Source organism: Amblyomma mixtum, chromosome 7, assembly GCF_055824585.1.
Source record: "Amblyomma mixtum isolate Tamu chromosome 7, ASM5582458v1, whole genome shotgun sequence".
Lineage (NCBI taxonomy): Eukaryota > Metazoa > Arthropoda > Arachnida > Ixodida > Ixodidae > Amblyomma > Amblyomma mixtum.
In genome coordinates this window covers 18,198,143-18,219,616 of record NC_143018.1, presented here as the reverse complement: position 1 = coordinate 18,219,616, position 21,474 = coordinate 18,198,143, and the positions used below count along the sequence as shown (strand labels likewise).

Below are 21,474 nucleotides of genomic sequence, written 5' to 3'. Positions count from 1 at the left end.
ACAGTTGCTACGTAGGCGGTTTCTCCTTCAGTTTCGCCATATGGATGAGGCGCGAGCCGGACCGAGTGGGTCAACTCTTCGGCGTCGCCGTCAAGGCGCGTCCGATCGTCCAGTCGACATAGCTCACCGAGAAGGTGTACTGCAGAGGACGCGAGCTAAGCGAGCCGCTGACACCAAGCAGCAACGAGAAGCTAGACTTGCGATGCAACGGAACATAGCTCTCGCTCTGTATAACTAGGTTTAGAAGAGTTAAACCTCACCAAATTTTCGATGACGTCAGAAACAGTAACGTGAACATTAATTGAAATGATAACGATGGTTAGATAGTTAACTGTGTTCTAGGCTACTTAACAATACGAACATTAACTTCGTTCAGTATGTGTTTTTGCTTGATTGCAAAAATGATTTTACTATTGGTTGGAATGCACAGCAAAATCGTCTCGAGGTCTTATTCTCGACCCCATTATGCCTCTATACATTGCTCAACAATGATGCAGTCAGCATAAGCCATTTGGGTGGTTGACCCAGGCGCGCTTTTTACGCCGCAGAACCACAGTTTAGTCAACTAAGTGAAGAAAGTGCTTGCGCAGGGACACCACCGTCTCAAGAGACAGCAGCCAGATGGTGATCGTTGGCGCGGTCATCATCCTAGCCTGCATATTCGTCATCCTCAGCGTCGTCTTCGGTGAGTCTCCGGAAGCCCCTGAGATGCTTCTACCTCCAAAGCAGACAGGTTCTAGCCATACTTGATGCGCAACGCTGCAAGAACAGCTTGTACCAATTTGCCATTCAAGGCAGGGTATGTAAAAAGCTCGAAGTTTATGTCCTTTAGACGCGTCTCGCAGCACTTGTCCGTATCCCTGTGACATTAACAGGAGAAGTGAACGGGAAAAGGAAAAACTGGGTCTAATAGCAGGCTTTCTCTTACCAATGGCCTGTTAATTTTTTGAGCGCAGTCTGTTCTTTTTTTGCACCAACTTGTCTAAAACACGGAGGATACGTTTGCATGCCGACTCTGTTTCTAGAGTGAGTTCTGTGGTGTAAAGGGGCTCAAGTGTTATCGCTCTCTTAAGCAATACTTCGACTGTTTCCTCTCAGGCATAACATGGAATTGATATGATACTTTGGATAAGAATAAAACTTATATCCATATGTAGCCTTGTTTTTACATAGCATGTTTTTTTAAGAGAGTTTCCTCGATAGCTGTTTTTTTTTACCGAAGCTGTAGAACCTTAGCTTTCGGCGGGAAACTATCTGAATAGTTAAGGGCCTCCAAATAGGATTAGAGCACAAAAGAATAAAGCGGGGGCACTGAGCGTGTCAAACGAAATAGCATCTATTTCGAGGTGGTGAGTTACTAGCTAACTGCTCTCAAGTCACTTGCTGCAGTCATTGTTCTAATTAGGCATTCCTAAATTGAGCCTCACGTTCTTCATGTCCAAGACCATGACGAAGATTGCGATTCTTGCATCAAAGCTTTTTAATGCTTCCGTTTGCAAAGCTTCACTAACGATTCTTTCAAAATCGACACGTCAATGCAGCCACAAATATAAAACCATGCAGATTGTCACCCAACCTTTGAAGGTAAAATACAAATTGATTGTACATCAAAACAAAACATCAAAATTTGATCAAATCAAAGAACAATTCAAAGTTTGATCAAAAGTAACCCTTATGAGCGGCATACGTTAATCTCTTGGATATAGAGTGAACAGAAATGGAATAGGAAGCAGTGAAAGCCACCAAAAGAAGACCTGAGCGGTGGCCGACAATCATCCAGAGATGCTGCTTAGTTTTCGATTATCACATGAGTCTGAAAATAAGCTGAATGTTTATGAACAGTGGACAGTGTTACTGTACACCAACTGTTACCCTCAAGAACGGCTAAGGAGTGCTTAACAAGGGGAATAACCAAAGCAATATGACCCTTGTGACAACTTTGCAAGTAAAAAGGCTTTATCTGTCCGTCTGCCTGTTTCTGAAGATAGCCCACATTAGATTCGCGTTTCTGAGGCAAGTTTTCGGAGTGGTACAGTTATTGAGCGCTATTATGTTTCAGTGAGCGGCCTAGCGGAGGATGTCACGGATATCGTGCCAGACGCCACAGATCCCGTGATGCGCATTCCAGAGGCTCCACAGCCTCCGCAAGTGCTCACGATTCCGGATCTTACAGTGAACAGTCCGAGCGTTGCGTCGACAACAAAAGAGAGAACGACGGCCCTCCATACCACGACAGACTATACGACGACAGACTACACGACTACAGACTACACGACTACAGACTACACGACGACAGATTATACCACGACAGACTATACGACGACAGACTATACGTCGACGGACTATACAACAACGGACTATACGACGACTGACTATACGACGACGGATTATACAACAACGGATTATACGACGATACACTTCACTACGACAGACGATACGACAACATTCGAACCCATGACAGTCGAACCAACAACGGTCCAACCAACGAGAGTCGAACCAACGACGGTCGAATCGACAGTGGTCTACGATACGACGACAGGCGATACCGTCTCAACTGGCTCTAAATTATACGGTAAGTAATGCGGTGACCAAGACACGACTGCAGGTGCACTCGTAGATTCTGTCATTTGATTTTCCAGTACGTGATGGCGTTTTGGTACACGGCCAACTTGCCGCATAACGACTGTTCTCAGATTTTGGGAAACTTTCCCTTTGCAAACTCTGGTGGCCGCAATTAACCAACGTGAGTGCTTACTTAAAAAGAATAGGTTGTTTTTTATTCCGTTTACTTTTGATTTACATTACGCAAATCAAGAAAAAGTAAGCTAAAGGTGGTTTCCCACCTGACAATGGCCTGCCCTTCCTGAACAATCAAACATACTTAAAAACTAAAACACTGTATCGCATGCATTAGGACTAATACATTGTGTGTAGTACAGGAAGAAAAGAAAGAAAAAAAAACAGGAAACCGTCATTCTAGCAATGCATGAAAAACAACTATACGTACAGTCTTTGTCAAAAGTAACCAGACTGCATGGTTTGCTTCTAGCTTGTATAGTGGAGCACTTGTGGCTTTTCTAGAGATCGAAAGAGGTTGGAAGGTAAGAAGACCCCCAGTCCTTACCTTTAACGAACATTTCACTTTCAGGGAAGCTGTAAGGGCTCCACTGTACGAGCTAGAAGCAAACCATGCAGCCTGGTTACTTTTGACAGACTGTACATAATACATACTTGAGATAACAAATACAAATAATAATCTTACAACAAATAAAGCAAAAAGAGCTTCAAGCAAATTGATGTGGAAAAAGACAAGACAATAGGAAGCAGTATTTTGTAAGCAAGAATAGCATCATAATGGCGCTTTTATTTTTCTGTTATAAAGAAAGCAAAATTTCTTGGACACGCTTTTTAAATCTTTCTGGATCTAGATTTTCTTTTAATAAATTTTCGATAGCCGGGCAGGTCGCAAGCAGACGCGGTATGAGGTATGCCAATTTCTGAAATCCATAAGTTCGAGCTCTTGAGATGTTATATTTCTTATGCGAAAACTGTAACCGGTATGAATCTCAGGTAATTTTGCTAAAATTCGCTCAATTTGCTCAAATTTTGGGGGATAGCCATTCGATCATTAAGAATCTCTTCCTGCTCATCTGCACGGTGCACTCCTGGAATGTTCATCGCCGACAAAAATAGAGGCGAATCTGGTTTTCCAGAACAGGACCATTTTTTAGCCGCCCCAGACGTCATTCCTTTAAATCCGTCCCTCATCCGTCAAGAAAGGTTGCGCAGAAAAGTCGATATGTAGCGGTCTTACGCTGCGGCAGACCACCAAAGCGAAACAGAATGTCCAGAAATTGTCGGTCTTCACAGAAATGGCGGGGATTGTCTTGCATATAAGGCCGACCGGGCAGACGAATCATTTGTGGCTGCTGGGATTTAAATGTGGACGCGAGAGAATTGTCAGTTTAAGGGCGCACATGTTACTGGTGCAAAGCAATGGTCTGTTTCACTGACAATCAGCAATATACGTGCATGAACGTAAGGACGCACAAACAGTTATCATGGCAGGCAGTGCAGTGCGAGAGCCTCCGTGAAAAAGGATAGGTTTGGTTTGGTTTATGGGATTTAACGTCCCAAAGCGATTAAGGCTATGAGAGACGCCGTAGTGGAGGGCTCCGGAAATTTCGACCACCTGGGGTTCTTTAACGTGCACTGACATCGCACAGTACACGGGCCTCTAGAATTTCTCCTCCAAATAAATTCAACCGCCGCGGCCGGGATCAAACCCGCGTCTTTCGGGTCAGCAGCCGAGCACCATAGCAACTGAGCCACCGCGGCGGCTGAAAAAGGATAAGTGCTAAAGTTGTACCAAGGTGTATAAATTACGAGTAGTTCCCAAGTTATGAGTACCGTTGTGCTAAAAGCATCGATAATGCTGCATCCTTTACCTTCCAGCTGGCCTTACGTGCGTTACATCGGAAAGAGCCCCAAGTGACACCGTCGATGCCGCTCTTCTGTACCAGCCATGCGACAACGTGGTGTATAGCGTGGGGACAAGTTGCGACTTGACGGGAAGTGAGTCGGCCTCTTCACGCGCTGTAATTCTTGCTAACACGAAAGCGTTTGACTACGTCGACGATTTCTTGTCCGCAAAACGTGTCGGCAAGGATTTCTCCGTTCGTGTGAGAGTTAAGCGAAAAAGAATGTTTGTGCGTGACAGAGGATGATGTGAGGATGATGCACGTCAAAATTTGGTCGATGGGTAGTTATTAAATAATTAGAGCCTAAAATATCACTTAGACGTCGAAATAGTATCAGACGTCGATATAGTGCGAGGACGTGAAAACAGTTCTAGCTGTCAAAATTGCGGGGAAAAAACGCAACCACGTGACAGAGGATGATAAAATGTCGTTGTACACCAAATTTATTGATATGAATGAATTAATTAGAAGCTAAAAGGTCATTTAGAAGACAAAATAGCCCGTGCATAGTCTTGAAAATGGCGGTAGATGTCAAAATTGGAAGACGTAAAAAGAGAGGAAAACAGTCAAAAGAGAGAAAGAGGTAAAAAGAGAGGCAAACAGTCCAAAGTGAAACAAAAAGAGGCGACGAGTGTGAAGGAGGCATCAGTGCTTTCGTATTCTCCCAATGCAGGTCGCTGCAGTGATCTCGGTTTTTTTTTTTTGGCTGCCAAATGTCGGTGGGCGCTCGCTATCGCAGCACGCAGTGACTCGTGGTAATGCGTCACCGTACTTAGCCTTCATTTCCGGACATTTATTCCGTATACATAGCTGCATTATAAGGCAACTCTGCGAAGCTCGCTGAGTATTGCATTTCCGCTCTCGCGAGCAGACGAGAATGGACTTCGAGTGGTGGCCGGTCTGGCAGACAAGGGCAAGTTCCTCGGCTTCAGCTACGACGGCTCGGTGGACGTGTCCTGCTACGCCAACCTGGGCAGCGTGCAAGGCTGGCAGGACAACGGCTACGCCGCACTCGGAGTCGTTCTCGCCAACGACTTCTCCGACGTGGCTCAGGTGGCGGCGAGGCTCAAGGTATGTTTTGCAGACTAGCGGGGTTGGAAGTCGGTCGCTTTCGTAACGGATGAACAAGACCCGAAAACTTCTTTTTTCTGCTGTGATGGTCTCTTAGTAATTAGAATGAAGGTTTAGGGGAGAAAAAAAAAAAGCTGTTCACCTAAACTTATTTGTTTCGTTTAGCTCCTTTGAAAATGTAAACCGCTGTAGGACACTTAAATAACAGAAGGTCAAGCCTGAATTGATCGCCTTTGATTTGCGTCGAACTGTACACTCTAAGCAGAAAGGAGTAAAAAAGGGAGTAAAGTTTTCCTCTAGCGCACTCCCCTATATAAAAGGGAGTGTGCTAGATTACAACTTTACTCTCTTTTTTACTCCCATATAGGTGTATTCATGTTTACAGCGTACGCAAGGCTCGATTAATAGTGACAGGAAGCGGGGAAACTCTAATCCACGAGGAGGACAGAGTAGTTGTTGCGGTTCGCGCAACGCCCACCAGGCGGCCAAAAAATGCAGGAATACCTTTGCATATGAAATCTAAAATGTTCAGAAATTTTGCAATGCACAAGAACTTTTAGTATGTTTCGTTGGAAATTTCCATCTCTCTACTGAACGATTGCGCAATCAACTGCTACAATTCCTCATGTTTTCTATAAGACTCATAAAAATTTCATATAAACTTCGCATATTTTCTATGCGACGCATACGGACGTGAAAACTTACAAACTGCAGCGAAGCACTCGGCAAAGAAAATGACAGGTTACTTGCAGGGCACCTCAGTTCTGTGTGCGTTGTTAAATTCTGAGGGTTATCGAAAGTTATCCGCTTGAGGCACCCGAGCTCAAAGCAGAGTTTCTGAATAGATGTCGTCCATCATTCGTAACGGCCACTTCTGTAGCGTACTCATGGCAGTATCACCTGTTTTATCTGCCTTATTTCCGGAAGCACACCTTCGACACCATCGAGGGAACTGGCCGTACGCACACGCCAAAGATTGTCGGCATCAAAATCAACCCCGCGGACGCCGACATTACGAAGGAGAATGCAGAAAAGCTCGCTCAACTCGTCCTTGTGAACAAGTGAGCAGTATTCTCATTGTATGCTTTCTTATTCAGGGATACTTGTATCGGATGGTTCGTGACCTGAAAGTGCTTACCGAATCCGCTTCCCCATTCGACCTGAATATTTTACTATCGTAGTCTTGTATATCGTGTGACTTATTTATCGTCAGTACCAATTCCAGCATTTTTGGGAATCACTTTTGAATGCGAGACAACTGTGGAATACTGCAAGAGATATTGATATGGAGATATTGATAAGAATAGTCAAATCTTCCCATGCGTACCAAAATCTCGCTCTTAGTCTACCCTTCGCTCGCACCGAGCAGTTAAGGCTGCCATAAAAAAACCAATGAGATGTGTTTTTGATGATAAAGAGCAGAAGATTACGAGCGCCCCGAGGTGGGATGTGCGAATATATTGGTCGTTGTGGTGCAGTCTTTTGATATGCTACAAAATTGCGTTCATAGACTGCTTCTCGTTGAGAAAATGCGATTTTCCAAAACCTCAGGGTATATAACCGATGGGGTGGAAGATTGGAGGCTACCCGAAAGGCTTGTAATTTAATTGCGGACAACGCAGCGAGCTACGAAAAGAAATTAGGAAGGGGTACCGTCGAGACACGAACAGAGAATGAGGTAGTGTATAAAGAAAAAAATTTACTGAGGTTTAACTCTTCTTACTCTAGTTATCCAAAGCGAGAGCTTTCGTTACCCTTGGTCTTGCCTGTTGTTAGGCTTTTGTGCATAGCATATTTTCACTCGCCGTTGTTACGTGTTTGGCATGCCACAGTCGTTAATACACCGAACACACGTTGCCAAACGAGTTGTCAGTAAGTAAAGTCCCTATGAAAGCGGCTAGTCGCCGATCCCCACTGGGCTAAGCGAATGGTGCGGTTGGTCAACTGTTCATTTGACGGCGGCTCCACTTCCACGTGTAATGTGGTTGACGTTACCGCGGCTTCAACCAAAGCCTTCTTCTGTCGCCATTTTTGTTACTGGCGTCGTCGTTTTGCGAGCCGTTCGGTCCGCTCTTCTTCGGTCTCGGACGCTAGCATAGCGCGATCATCATTCCGCTTTTTCTCCAAGTAGGCGGTTCGCCTTGCGATACCCACGAGGTGGTCTGGTGTCGTTTGCCGACGAAGTTGCAAAGTCATCTTCGTAACGTTGTGAGGTGGCCCAGCATCGGCGAGAACACGGCCAATTGTGTCAGTGAGGCGCGCGGCGGCTGCGGAACTGCCGCGGCGAAGTGACGTGGTTAGTCGCGGGGTGAAGGGCACTGTGCAGCTGCGGAGCGGCTCAAGGTCGTTGCCGCGCGGTCGGCGTAACTCGCGGAGACATTCCGTAGTGAAGCTCTCGCTTTAAAATCATACCAGAGAAAACGGGAATCGGCAGTATATGTGTATATTCCTGTGTATATTCCGATGAACGAAGCTTTTTACCAGCGTTGAAATAATGTGTAAAGTGACAGTTAACGTTTGTAGCCCGTAATGCCCTACGGGCGGAGCAGTTGTCCAATAAATAAATAAACAAATAAATAAATAAATGCATAAAAAGCGGAAAACAGGTAGCAGTTGATCGCTTAGCTTAAAAGAGCGGATTTTGAAAGACGCAGGACGTGGTCAGTTGCAGGTCAGAAGGGAGAAGCCTTTATTTATTTATTCAAGGTACCTACAGCGCCTTGAGAGGCATTATTGTAGGAGGGGTAAGCATTAACAGTAAAATTCAATACAGCACAAGAGAGCAAAACAGAAACAAAAGTTACAGAAAAATGTTATGAACTTCCAAAAAGATAAAAGCATTCTGATTGCACCCGAGACGCAGAACCAACACTGATAACAGCATAATCAGATTATTGCATGGTCAATTGCGGCCTGGAAATTCTCGCTCTCAAACACTTCATTAGGCAGCAGGTTCCAGTCACTTATTGTGTTGGGAAAAAATGAATATTTAAATGTATTAATCCGGCAGTTACACCGGATTAATACATTTGTCTTTCTGCTGATAACGGAGGTGATGAAGATGACAATAATTCTATTTGAAGCTGTCTGTGGGGGTAACGGTGTCGCCCTCGTATGCTGTAAACGAAAAGCACTGGCTCCGAATGTGTTTCTCGCATGAACGCTTCGTTGGGTAACCTCTTCGGCATTGCGCTCTTTACAGCGTATCACTGGTCATTTTCGAATCACACATTGGAATCAACGGCGTGCCGTGCAAGATTGCAATGAGCGACGTCTTGATAAATAAGGTGAGAGTATATTATTCCTTCGCACGTCCACAGATAACATCGAGGGCAACAGGGGTAAGGCAATGAGGGGCTCGTTAGAATACACACACGAATGATGGGCGACACTCTTTGAAAGCATGGAAAGCACAGGTTTATGCGAAGTGGTGATTAGGGTGGTCAATCGATAGCTGCATCCAAGAGGGTTTTAGGGGTTACATGAAGAGGATAAATCGATTGTTAAGAAAGCAATGACTAGAGAAGTGCCTTCCTATGTGGACAACCGGTTATGTGCGTGATGCATAGGATAGAGAGGGTGAAAAGAGAGGGGACGTTTACAAAGGGACAAACCATTCGTAGCCCAGACACTGTACATATGGGTCCAACCGAAATATGCTCAGATCTATAGCGTCACAACACATGAAGCATTTCCCGCCACCTGCTCGAAGGCTGAGGCTGCCGGCCATTTTGCCTGTACTTGGTTCACCATCATCATCATCATGAAAAAAGTACAGGCTATTGACATAAAACAACCAGTGTCCAATAAGTTTTTTACGCGACAGCATAAGCAACTCGTTCTGCTGAAAACCCGTCATGGGTCATCGTCCTACATCAGTCGGAAAAAATCCCATATAGAAAAATCTGAATGCAGAAGTAAATCATTGAAACAAAATAGCCACCATTGGGGTTCGAAGCCAGGCCCTTTGCGTGTCATGCAGGCACGCAACGCATAGGCCCAGGAGGGCCGTTGGTTAGATGGCGTTAATGGCGCACCTAGCGAACATGTTGTGCTGTATATGACTTACTAACGTGTGTTTTGGATGTGTACCGATGTTATAGAAATAAAAAAGTAAAATAAAATATAAATATGCTAATTAGGCGTTAATTGCATGGAATGAAAAGGCGATGTTTTGGTGACAACTTTGCACTGAAACAAATGGTGTTTATGTGTATAAGTGTTTAGTGGCCTAGTAAGTCTTGCAGTGTGACCTAGATAATGATTGGTGGCTGATAATCGATATTTGCGATTAGTAATCGGTAATGTGATCGGTAATTGTGATTTTAATCGATGACCGTGATCAGTAGTGTGATTGTGGATTGGTAATCGGTGAAAAATGGGAAAGAAAATGAATAAAAGGTGAAAAAAGGAGGAGAAGACACTGTCACGACTACTCTTGAGACGAAGCTTAAGCTTTCTCCGAATTTTTAAAAGTAAAATTCCGCAACATAAACGACTACAGGACAAACCAAGAGTCATAACTGAGAACAAGACGGTGGTCTTAATCGCGTCGTATTTTTTGTCCTGGGGTCGTAAATCTTAATAAATACATCAATGGATCAATAAAATTGTGTTCATTACAGAAAATACCTAAGAATTAAGTTTGGTTTGATGAAGATATAAGAAGGCTTAGAGCTCGTGGCAGACTGTTGTTTCTGGAAGCAAGAAGTATCATGAATGACGTAAGGCTTGTGTTTGTTAGTGGTGCATAATTAGCAAGTAAACAGCACAAAACGAAACCTGGACAAAAGCGTTACATAAACTGTTACTCTAGGCCGTCCATGTATGCCCCTTGTTCCCTTTTGAGTAGTTTTTATGCTAAGGGATTCGAGGTGAGTTTCCTATAATGAGCCATTATCTTCGCAGATTTTTCACACATAGCAAAAAACTTCATTCCACCCCCGTCACCACCAGTGAATTGAACAGTTATCTGAAGTCCCATTGGGTTACCTGCAGCAGTTTCCCTCGGAATAGTCGATGTAGCATCCCTTTGATGTGCGTAAAATATGGGGAGCTGAAGAAGTAGCTGAAGTTTGCGCTGTTTTCATTCTGAAGAAGCACGAAGCAGACATTCGAATAGACAGTGCAACCGTGCTGAACGTTTGCTCCATACTCAGCCCTTTGACGTCATTGTGTTTCTGTGTGAAATTTATTGGCCGTCAGCACAAAGGTGTTTAAAATTAGTATTATGTGTTTATAACTATATTATTTAAATTAGGTAAAGAACGTTCAAAAGAGCTGCTTGACAGAGACGACTAAAATTATTGATACGTTGAAGACGTTTTAGGTATAGTAAGTAAAAATCCTTCATTCTGTCGCAGCTATACGGCGGCGCCAAATATATGCGTTATCTGATGAATGCCTCTAACGCTACAGCTCTGTTTATCGCGTTGCAGAATAACGTGATTAAACTGACGGAAGACATTGACGTGGCCGTGGCAATATCTTCGACGGCAGGATTGCTTTTAATTACTCCCAGCGGCCAAAATAATGACCGCGGGAGCAGCTGTAAGGATTCCAGAGTGGTCCCCCGCTCGTCTGTAAGTACCATGGCTATGTTGCGTGATTCTGTTCTTTTCGCGAGCTTGTGTGTGACAATTAGTTTTAGGGCTCTGGTTAGCGCTTTTTTTTTCAGCGCAACCAGTCTTAATTTAAGGAATCAAATTTTCTACTAGGAGTACCCGGGTGCGAACCCGACCGCGGCGGCCGCGTTTCGATGGAGGCGAAACGCAAGAGGTGCCTGTGTGCTGTGCGATGTCAGTGCACGTTAAAGATCCCCAGGTGGTCGGAATTATTCCGGAGACCTCAACTACGGCACCTCTATCTTCCTTTCTTATTTCACTCCCTTCCTTATCCCTTCCCTTACGGCGCGGTTCGGTTGTTCACCGAGATATGAGAGACAGTTACTGCGCCATTTTCTTTACTCAAAATCAATTTTTCCCCTCTATAATACCTCCTGCTTTCTTATACAGCTTTGGCTTTTTACCAAGCCCCGACGACATCTTGTGGCTATTGTCTGCATCAAATGACAGCATGTGCCTCACTTAACCTGATCACATGAGCGATTTATCACATTTAGGAGTCATGTCGTGCCAAGTGTGCTGTACCAATATAAAACTTAAAAAACAGAACAGTTCTAGAACTTGCGAAAACTAGTATGCATTCTCGGCCTCGAGAGCTTACGTGATGCGAGTGTGCGGGAAAATATTTAGACGGGGTCAGGCATGCGAGTCACATTAAATGTTATAAGGCATGTGGGAAATTCATGCTTCATCAGCTGGTAATATACACAGCACCTAGTTTACGAGGCAGCGCTGCAATAATCTTTTTTTCCTGAGAACGCGCTTCCTGGAAACTTTTGGGGATGATAGTACCTCCTGTATGCTGTACAGAGAAAGCTGGGACAACATAATGAGTCTTGTGACAGTATTGAGCCCAACAATTTTGCTCTTGTTCGCCTACAAGAGCAGGGTTATGTCTGGCTAAACAATGGTCGCCAGTGATCAGAACAAGTTGGAAGTAACCATTCGGTAAGAAATCTTTCCCTGCCTTCGAGCCAGTGCGGCTTACTAAAGCGGAACTTTAATAGGCAACCTTTTTTTTTAGCGATACACACAAGACAAGCGGCACAACTGGAAAACAGCTACATATCGCGAGCCTGAGACCCTGGACACAGGATCTATCAAAACGCGAACTCCTAAATTATTCTGCTTTGTTGCTCGTGCCAAGTGTCTGCAATTAAATATGCGCAGTTAAATATTCGCAGTTAAATATGCGCTTTTCTTTTTCACAGCAACGCTGCGGCCTACTAGCAGGAGCAGCCCACGACGGACACAGCGTAATTGCTGGCCTCGGAGTGATAATCGAATACCTCGTTACCGATTCTGCGAATTCACTGGCAAGTGTTTTGTGCTTAATATTTTTGGATTCTATTTAGTGTTATAACGGTCAGCGTTTGTGTTCGATTAGTGGAATTAGTTTACAGAGAACGTGTGTGCAGTTGAGGCCAAAAGATCTTTATAGTTCCCGTATAAGGCGCAAGGCCCTCATTTGAATTGAACTGGAAGTGATAATTTCCGCCCTATGAGGGCCGCAAACTAACCCTCTGTGTGTTTGCTCTTGCCTCTTTCTTTCCACTTTTGCATTGTTCCTTGATGCACAGGCTTAAACAATAAAACCACGAAATTTTACTATTTCCTGTAGACTAAAAAACACTTTGGCCTATGTCACTCCAAAAATTTTAGTACTGCTGTCATGTGCTGTTTTGAGCTATACATATAGAAGCTTGCCTCCTTGTCGTAGATGCCAAACAACGCCTGATAGCAACTATTTTAGCTGTTATAAAAAGGTTTTACTCCTAGTCCTAGTCATAATTTACTATTAGTAATATCGTTCCTGATTGCGGTACACGGCACGTTATCAAACGTCAAGAAATCAAATTTTTTGCTGTTGGTGGAAGGGGGGGGGGGGGGGGGGGGGAGTGGGGGTGTAGCACTTGCAGGTGAAATGTACTAGTAATTTATCTTTTGTAATTGGTACTGGACCTAAGGGTAATTTTCAAGGTCATTCACATGTCAGTGAATGGAATGACTGATATGCATTAACGCCGCAGCTTCCCGACAATACCGTCAAGCAACGAACGAAGTATGGTGTGGCAATGTTTGACCTCGAGCACTACTACCTAGACCTGTACCCCAACTGCCCACTGCTGGACCTAAGTGCGTTCAAGCTGCCCAGGCCTGCGTCGACGGTGTGACTGCGGCTTTGACGCCAGCCCGTCAGACACAGCAGCGGCAGAAGCAAAGTCCCTCTCCGAGATGCATTCGCTGGTGCTTTTGAGCAATAAAAAAATCAACCGGAGCGCGTACTCTGGACAACATTCAGCCATTGTGTGTGGTTTTTGTGTCACATTTCTTCTTTTTGATGGACGTCGAGGATTGTGTTGGACATCGGCGCTACTGTAACTAGCGTCGGATATGCCTGAACCCTGGAATTCAAGATGGCCCTGGCGGAAAAGGCTAGGATGAGGTGGCGACCGTACCCACGGCGGTGGCTAAGTGGCCAAGGCCTCGTCTAATGAGAGTAGAAGGGTTCGAACCCGACGGCGGCGGTCGCGTTTCTATGGAGGCGAAACGCAAAAGGCACACGTGTGCTGTGCCATGTCAATGCGCCTTAAAGATCCCCAGGTTTTCAAAAAGATTCCGGAGGCTTCCACTACGGCACAGCTTTTCTCTCCCTCCTCTATCTCTTCCCTTACGGCGCGGTTCACGTGTCCACAGATGTGTCACAGACACTGCGCCATTTCCTTCCTCAAAAACTAATTTAAATTTTTAAATTGGAAATAGGCTGTGAAGTTTGTAAAATTTACGTGCCCAGCCAAACTCAGCTTTCTTCAATAAAAACATTTATTTTGTACAGCTTTTTTCACTGAAATACTCTGAGCGTAGCTGCTTTAGTCCTTGGCACAAGACAACGGCGTGCGTGACGAGAAGGGTGCAGCGCAAGCAAGCCATGGCGCTGGAGAGCATAGCCGCAGGCATGGCATCGGGCAAGGATTCCTGGCATGACACCTGGTACGCAACCACTGAGAGATCCCGCCATCTATATCAGCGGGACACCCCATTTGGTTCCGGTGTCTGGTGAACTACGCGCGGGCTTGTGCAAGGCGACTCCTGCCGCGTACAGTCGTTGGGCGATGAAGATCAGCCGCTTGCCGACAATGTGGCACGTAGCTGCGATCACCGCCAGGGAAGCGAAAACGAGGCAGGCCCGCGATATGCTCACTGGGTCCCGCGTGACCGAAGGCGAGGCGGCGTCCGAGGTCGAAGACTGCGGTGAGGGCAGCCCATCTCCAGTGGTCACCGGTACCACGGACAGTCGCTCGGCGATGATCAGCCGCGTGCCGACGATGTAGCACGTGGCTGTGATCACCGCCAGGAGGGCGAATTCGAGATAGGCCCGCGAGATGCTCACGGCGTCCCGCTTGACCGAAGGGGAGACGCCGTCCAAGGTCGAAGACTTGCGGTGAGTGGGGCCCATCTCCGCTGTTCGCTGGCTCTCGTCGCAGCTCCATTTCGTCCGCGGACATCGGCAACGATCTGCCACCCGCGACCTCAGTGCGGTCGCTCTCCAGCGAACAACTGCCACCATTCTCCACAAGTGCGAATGTTGGCGCTGGAGTTTCCATCGACAGCTCTGGGCAGACGTTCTTCCAGGGCAGCTGGCAGCTTGTTCTGTGCGTGTGATACGCGTGGCTCGTGCGGTTGATTGGTTGGCCTCAAATACAATGGCTCGTGCGCTTGCATCAGGCAGTGCGCTCATCTTTGTCGTTTACTTTCTTCGTCTGGTGAAACTGGTCATTCTAATATGGCAAGCAATTGCTACTTGGAAATTGGAAAGGAAATTTAATGGTTTGCGTTTTTCATTATTACAAATTCCTCACTAGTTCAATTTTTTACGGCTAGCTCTAAACCAAGAACATATTCGAGACAACAGACATGTTGTAAGGCCGCACTTCATTGGCGCCCCCATCTTTCTTTAGCTTGAGGCCGCTGCGCGCCTCCGGTCTACACTAAGATTTATCTGTAAAGCCACGCGTTCCGCACCCACGTGTCCCCTGCAAACACACACAAAAGCCCGGAAGTGACTGCACGCTTAGCAGCGTCGCCATGACTGCCGACTGCTAGCATTGTCGACCGTGGGTGTCCACCGGTACCACCGGGGCACCAAGAAAGCGTGCCAGCGGATTCCTGTACCATTCCGCAGAACCTTGCGAGACTTGAGTTCCGCGAAGGACCCTTTTGTTTGCTGGCATTACTGCCGGCACCAAATCATCGCGGGGCTCGCTTCCTGCCTTTGGCACGAGTCACTCCCAAGATGATTCATGCAAGTGACTCGCCCTGTTGTTCACCTAGAAGTCGTCATCCATGGAAAAGCGACACGTGGGTGCGGCGGCGAGAGTGGAAAGGGGAGAGAGTGCGGATAGTGTGAGGAGTCCCGCGTGGAGAGGGTCTCCTGAGTGTTCTTTTTATATGTTTCTTTTTTTCGTTTTGCCAAGCCCTGGGTTCGAGGTTGTGCCCAACCTTCCAGGGCTGTGGTTACTGTATGTTCGACTTTCATTGGTTAGGTAAGTCTAGGGCGGGCCTTGAAACTTGACCGCCCTAGGACCTTTGTTTGTAAAGCATATAAAAATGCGTGCAAAACCACTGGCAGCAGTCCTAGATGAGCCCTAGACTTGTGTAGTCTCGGGAAGGACTCCGTGCTTGGCACGTGCTTCTACAAGCACCTAGGCTTTAACCGGAACCCTCCGGTCGATAAGTAAGGTCAGGTAGAGAGTTTTTTCTGTGTGAGAATTTCCCATTAAGTTGCAGTGCATTTGTGACTGCTTCTGTACCCCAGTTTACCTCTGTACATACTTGTAAATATAATCCTTCCTTTGACCTTCTACACCTGGCCATCTTGCTTATTGATCGCCGAATCGTCAACGATTGGAAGGGTCTGAGCCCTTCCGAAGAACTCAACGGACCATCAAGAAATTACTCATGTATTTTCCCTTTATTCTGCGTCTGGAAAGGAGTCGATGACGAGGACGAGAGTGATAGAGCGAATGGGCATTAGGAAAGAAAAAAGTATAGTTAGACAGAAAGGCAAAGATATCGGCCGGGGTGATCATTATCTGACCTGCTACTCGGATCCTGTGAAAGGGAAGAGGAGAATATAGAGAGTCATGATAAGTGGCGATGAGCACAGATGACAGCCGCCAGTGTACAAGGTCAAATTGTGAGCGCGCTTTATCACAACCTCCTCATTGTCCAAGGACCGCTTTCCAAGGCTCCGGTCACGTGTCCTGTAAATCATCCTTCGAGAGTAGCATGGCCTGGACACGTGCTAAGAAAGCGGCCAACGCCAGCAGATAGAAGCGAGGAAGATTACTTTAAAATTCTAGTGAGAGGTCAGAATCATTGGCTTTTGGAGAAGACAGCTACCGGGATCATTACCGGATCGAATTAGAACTTAATAACAATTTTAGTTTTTTTAGATTTAATTATTGGTTGGCTACCAGACTGTTGTAAAGGCGCGACGATTTTGAGACCCATGTGATACAGAGAGCCACAAGATTGCTCGCAGCTGGGCGGTAGCGCCAGTGGCGGTTGTGCGCTCGATGTGATCCATTGCACGTTTAGAAAGCTGGCAAGCATTCATGCATCAGTGAGGATCTTATAGTAGTCTTGATCCACAAGGATCGGACGGCATACGTGCTCACTGCAGAAGTGATTGACAAATGGCAGTCCACCAAGAAAGTCATGTGCTACGATCTCCTCGCTCGCAAGAACGAAGTCCTGCAGAAAGACATTAAGCCTGAGGACATCATCATCATCATCATCATAATCACCAACAATCAAGCGGCAACAGTATCGTGTAGAGAGAGTAACACCTGGTGCCCGCCCCACAAAATAGAGCACATGTTGCGGTACTGCCCCGGCTACTGTGAATTAAGAAAAAAGCACCTGAATAGATACGTCACCACTTAGCGTGGACTACACCATGTAAGTAACGACGCTTGGTCCCGACCAACACTGCTGTCCCTCTGGGAATTTGCGCTCAGAGCAGGCATTGACTGTCAGATATAATCTCTCGCCCCACTTTTCCTGTCCGATAAATAAGCCTTCTAGTCAGCCCCACTTTAATAAAAAATTACTCACTCGATCACTCATTGAAAACATCATGCACAGTGAAATGTATTCTTGCCCTTCACTCTATAATTCACGCTTAAAAATTTGCATCACGAATGCGTAACTGGCCTGTGAGTTTTTTGCTTCTATATTTGTTGTCTCAACAAAAGAAGGAAAAATAAATTGAAGCGCACCTTCAGCCGTCACGGGCCATCGCCAGCACGTGGAGAAGACGGAGAAGATTGCTAAATTGAACCGGCGCAGTGCGCAGTTGTTCACGACAGGCGGATTTTTGGCTAATATCTTCGTTCACGTGTGAGTATTCCAACACTACTAGTGTCAGTAGCGAAGCAGGTCCAGTCCCTAATCGGATAGCGATTTGAATGGCGTTTGGTCCTTTTTGAAAAAGGAACTCTGACGGATCTTTCACATCACCTTTACGTCGGAGTAGCTGCTTCCTTTCCAGCCCTTTCACGAATGTGTTAGAAGCGTCTCGCATTAGTGAGCGTAATCTCTTAACGATTATTTTTAGATCAGTTTGAGCACTAGAGGTTTACCGAGCGTGTTCTTATCAGGGTGCTATACATGTTACTGTGGGCTATTCGACTTATCAAGATAACTGCAGCCTTAAACCAAATTTTGTCTGTTTTAGCGAGTTTAAAAAAGAGAAAGGGATAAATTATAGTTTTCTACCTCGTGTCACTTCACGCTATCTCTTAGCCAGATTGCCAAGGCTCTTCGCTTGGAAGCGTATTTACCAATGGTTTGCGACTGGTGGGAACATCCGCTATCGCTTCGCTAGCTACCATGAATAGTCAACGCAAAGGTCCTTCACGTTTCCGCTCTTTCCCAGTTATCTCTTTCACAGTGATTGGAACGTGCTCGAACAGCAGTTGTGGATTAAGACAAGAGCTTCGCGACGCGTTTTTAACTTAAGTGCACTTCATGATTGGCCAGAACTTTTAATATTGGCTCTGTTGCTTAGATTATCACCCTGTCTGCTGTTATGATTGTCCAGCGCTTGTTCGGAGGGCAACCGCGCACTGACCCACGTACAAAAATGTTCATAAAAACCACTGCCTTTATGCAATTGTATCTCGCAAACTGTCGTTACTGAGACGCCTCCCATTTTGGCTATCATCTCGTTCTCTACTGTGAATGGTAAGAACCGACTAATCAAACCCATCTGAAAAAGCAAGAACATCTTTAAAAACCGGAGGGCGAGCTTCGTGAGGCTCTCGTTAGTTAAACGAAATTCCTGGTCTTCCTGCTGCATATGGTTTGGTTAGTGTTTCGTTTACATGACCAGTCCTCTATCAACCAATAAGTGGTTTCCTGTACGACCATTCTAGCGGGTGTCACGTAATCCACCTACCCCGCAAGTTCTGTCGTGTTTGGCGTGACGACCGCCTTGTACTATTTATTTATAATACTAGTCTCATTTGGGATTGTGGCAAGAGGCATAGTTAGGTTAATAAGATAGCGGAACATTTAACTGGTAAGCATATAAAGAAAAACAACAGTCGGTAAAACACAAATGCAGCAATGGAATAGAAATTTTGAGTGGTGTAGTAGACGTAGTTGTGTTTCTGCGCCGGCGTATGTGCTGAAGCTCATCGTCGTCTTCACCTTTCTTTCAGCAGACAAGCCGACACCATGATGCACGAAGTGGTGGTTGACTTCGTCGTTGACATATACACGCTGTACAACTTCTACCTCGACGCCGAAGGGTGCGTCAACCGGCTCGATTTCGCTTTTGAACATTTTGCTCACTTCTGTTACGTGCCAAACCCGATCGTACTGTGATGTTTAAGAGTACTTAACAAGGTTCAGGAAACCGCGCATAACGAATACGACACAAAAGCACATATATAAAATTATGGGCAGAACTGCAGTCTTCCTTTTGATTTTGATTAATATCTTCACATATGTCTTTCTTTCTAAGCGCCTTTCTTTTGGACTATATGATTATCTCTGTCTCCCAGATAGCGAAGCCTGGATGATTCTTATCAGACGACAGACAAGTATTTTTTTTTTACCATTTGTAAGACAACATCTGGCAGAAGGCTGAAGGAAATGAAAAGTTCACTTGAAGAGTCCGCGTAATTCTCACACACATACAACGTTGCTCTGAGCACTGAATGTTTTGGGATGTCTAATCAACACGATTGTTTAAGCACCTGAAAAAATTATCATTGACTGCGAATGGCTGTAACTTGTGACTGCATACAACAAAGGTTCGAAAGCTACAGAGGAAATTATGCTGTTGTGGTAAAAGGGTATGGCATGCTCATTCACAGTTATATTGTCTACTCAGTGTGATCCTGAGGCCCATGTATCCCGACAAGCAATACTAAGGAAAATTAAGGCCTGCTTATTAAGTACTTGGCGGCACATATTATACTTACCTGGTGCTATTAGCATTCATGGGATTCGTGCAAGTGGGTGGGTCCCGAGCAGCATCTGACTGGAACGGCCTTCCCCACCAAGTCGCAACCATCTCCTCTCCATCAAGGGTTTGCCAAGAAATAACGCAGCTTATGTTAGATTGAGCCTTTTGTTATATCCGTAGCCCCACCCCTTGTGTAATACCCCTGAATGGAGGTCTTTAAAGATAATAAACTGAACTGAACTGAAGTGTATGTTCCGAGGCGGTGTTTCTAACAAATACACCCTTGTTTCATATACCTTTAGCCGGTACCAAATTCGAGTATCGATGCACGGGGATTCAAGGTATTACTCTCACGTGCTTCTGGGTGCAACAAGTAAGTTCTCCTTGTACGATAAAAGCTTGCAATACTGTGGTTGACAGGACTCAAAACTCTGTTTCAAAGTTGACAGCGTTAATATGAGACTCACGTTTTCACCAGGCGTCACATATTTAACCATTAACCCTTAACACATTAGCAAGTAACATGAACTTCGTGACGTTTGGAAACTGTGCTCAATATTAGTTCCTCGGAATATGGACTGCTGCGAAACGCTAAGCAATATATAGCAGCCAATAGTACTTTACTGGAACAAAAACATCTCAACCGTTCTTTCGCGTTATTAAACTTAACCAACCTTATTATACTACGTGAACCTGCTATGACTGCAGCCACGTCTGGATATGCGACATACTAAACGGCTGTCGGTCTGGTCATGCCATCTTTATCATACAACGTTCTGTCAGTTAGGCTTTAGTGACTGCCTTCTTTACCGATTAAATGTACAGATTTTTGACGCGACTAACGTATACGAGGCTGAGGTTTTTTGTGTGTACAGACCTCGCGTAGTATTCAGGTCTTATCGCATTTCGCCTCCACTATGATGTGTTCTGCGCATTTGCATTTAGGCGGAATGCTGCGACTGTTGAGCTCCCAATGTCGTGGCATTGAATCTCTCGACCTTGGGTTTAGCAGCCCATCACCATAGCCACTAAGCCATCGTTTCGTGCCCTCCATCACTTGGAGTTCAATGCACCTTATCTCCTACTACCATTACTACTACTTCTATATAAGACGTAGTGACCAGAGGACGCTTTTCATTAATTTTAGCTTCCCGTGCCACGAGATGATGTCGATCGCTGAGCGAGAACGTGTTGGTTGGCGGAGCTACTTGCTACGATCTAGCGTATACAAAGCATAAGCATGTTATAAAACCGTGTGGAAAGCATCCAAACGAAGCTATAGCATTGAAACAGATCGTCGTGCAAGCCTCACTGTGTCCACCGCTTATTCGCAGAGAGGCTGAACGGCACGTATGTGACCAAGACGTTCTTCATCACCAATACCTGCGACTCAATCCAGACCGACCTGAACGAGGCGGTGCGCTTCGAAGTGCACCTTTTCCTCAAGGACGACGTAAGTACCTCCTCTGTGTTTCTTTTCTCCGATGACACCAGCGTGCAGACCCAGACTGACCCACTGTTTGAATTTTTACGAATTGTTGCGCCTCCTGTGGGCAGGCAGGGGAAATAGGGTCAAGGATTGTTTCTAACAGAAAAAATAAAAGCGTAGCCGTTCATAGAGAGCAGATCTTGGTAGAAAAATTTTTCTGCATGTGTGTTCTCATGGGAGGTGTGGTCGGTAGACGTGTAGGGTTGCGAACTAATTTCTTCGCGAAGGGGACGAGAACGCTGAGGAAACGCTGAATATACACACATGTGAAGATGTCGCTTAACATAGCAGCTATTTTTGAACGTATGTAGGTGCCTGCTTTTTAGA

General features: G+C 45.6%; 1 protein-coding gene and 1 long non-coding RNA gene across 3 annotated transcripts; both read left to right on the top strand.

Moving 5' to 3' along the window:
* The first annotated feature begins 595 nt into the window (after positions 1 to 595).
* On the top strand, positions 596 to 13,449 carry LOC149335132 (uncharacterized). 2 transcript variants are annotated; one of them, XM_089553751.1, is made up of 8 exons: positions 596 to 685; positions 2,060 to 2,572; positions 5,353 to 5,552; positions 6,480 to 6,613; positions 8,755 to 8,839; positions 10,991 to 11,134; positions 12,388 to 12,492; positions 13,207 to 13,449. In XM_089553751.1, exons 1-8 carry the CDS (start codon positions 622 to 624, stop codon positions 13,348 to 13,350), a joined length of 1,389 nt encoding a protein of 462 aa, XP_089409877.1. In that variant the 5' UTR covers positions 596 to 621; the 3' UTR covers positions 13,351 to 13,449. The 2 variants fall into 2 exon arrangements, with proteins under 2 accessions (XP_089409877.1, XP_089409878.1); XM_089553752.1 differs by lacking the exon at positions 10,991 to 11,134.
* A 5,472-nt stretch (positions 13,450 to 18,921) lies between these two features.
* Positions 18,922 to 21,102, top strand: LOC149335131 (uncharacterized). The gene is made up of 3 exons (XR_016284471.1): positions 18,922 to 18,996; positions 19,961 to 20,031; positions 20,993 to 21,102. It is a non-coding gene; the product is annotated as an uncharacterized LOC149335131 (long non-coding RNA).
* The last annotated feature ends 372 nt before the right edge of the window (positions 21,103 to 21,474 follow it).

Bases quoted from the DNA above. Each gene is read 5' to 3' on its own strand.
- LOC149335132 (XM_089553751.1), top strand. From the start codon at position 622: ATGGTGATCGTTGGCGCGGTCATCATCCTAGCCTGCATATTCGTCATC. The intron at 2,573-5,352 runs GTAAGTAATGCG...TCTCGCGAGCAG, and splicing joins AACTGGCTCTAAATTATACG to ACGAGAATGGACTTCGAGTG. The intron at 5,553-6,479 runs GTATGTTTTGCA...TATTTCCGGAAG, and splicing joins AGGTGGCGGCGAGGCTCAAG to CACACCTTCGACACCATCGA.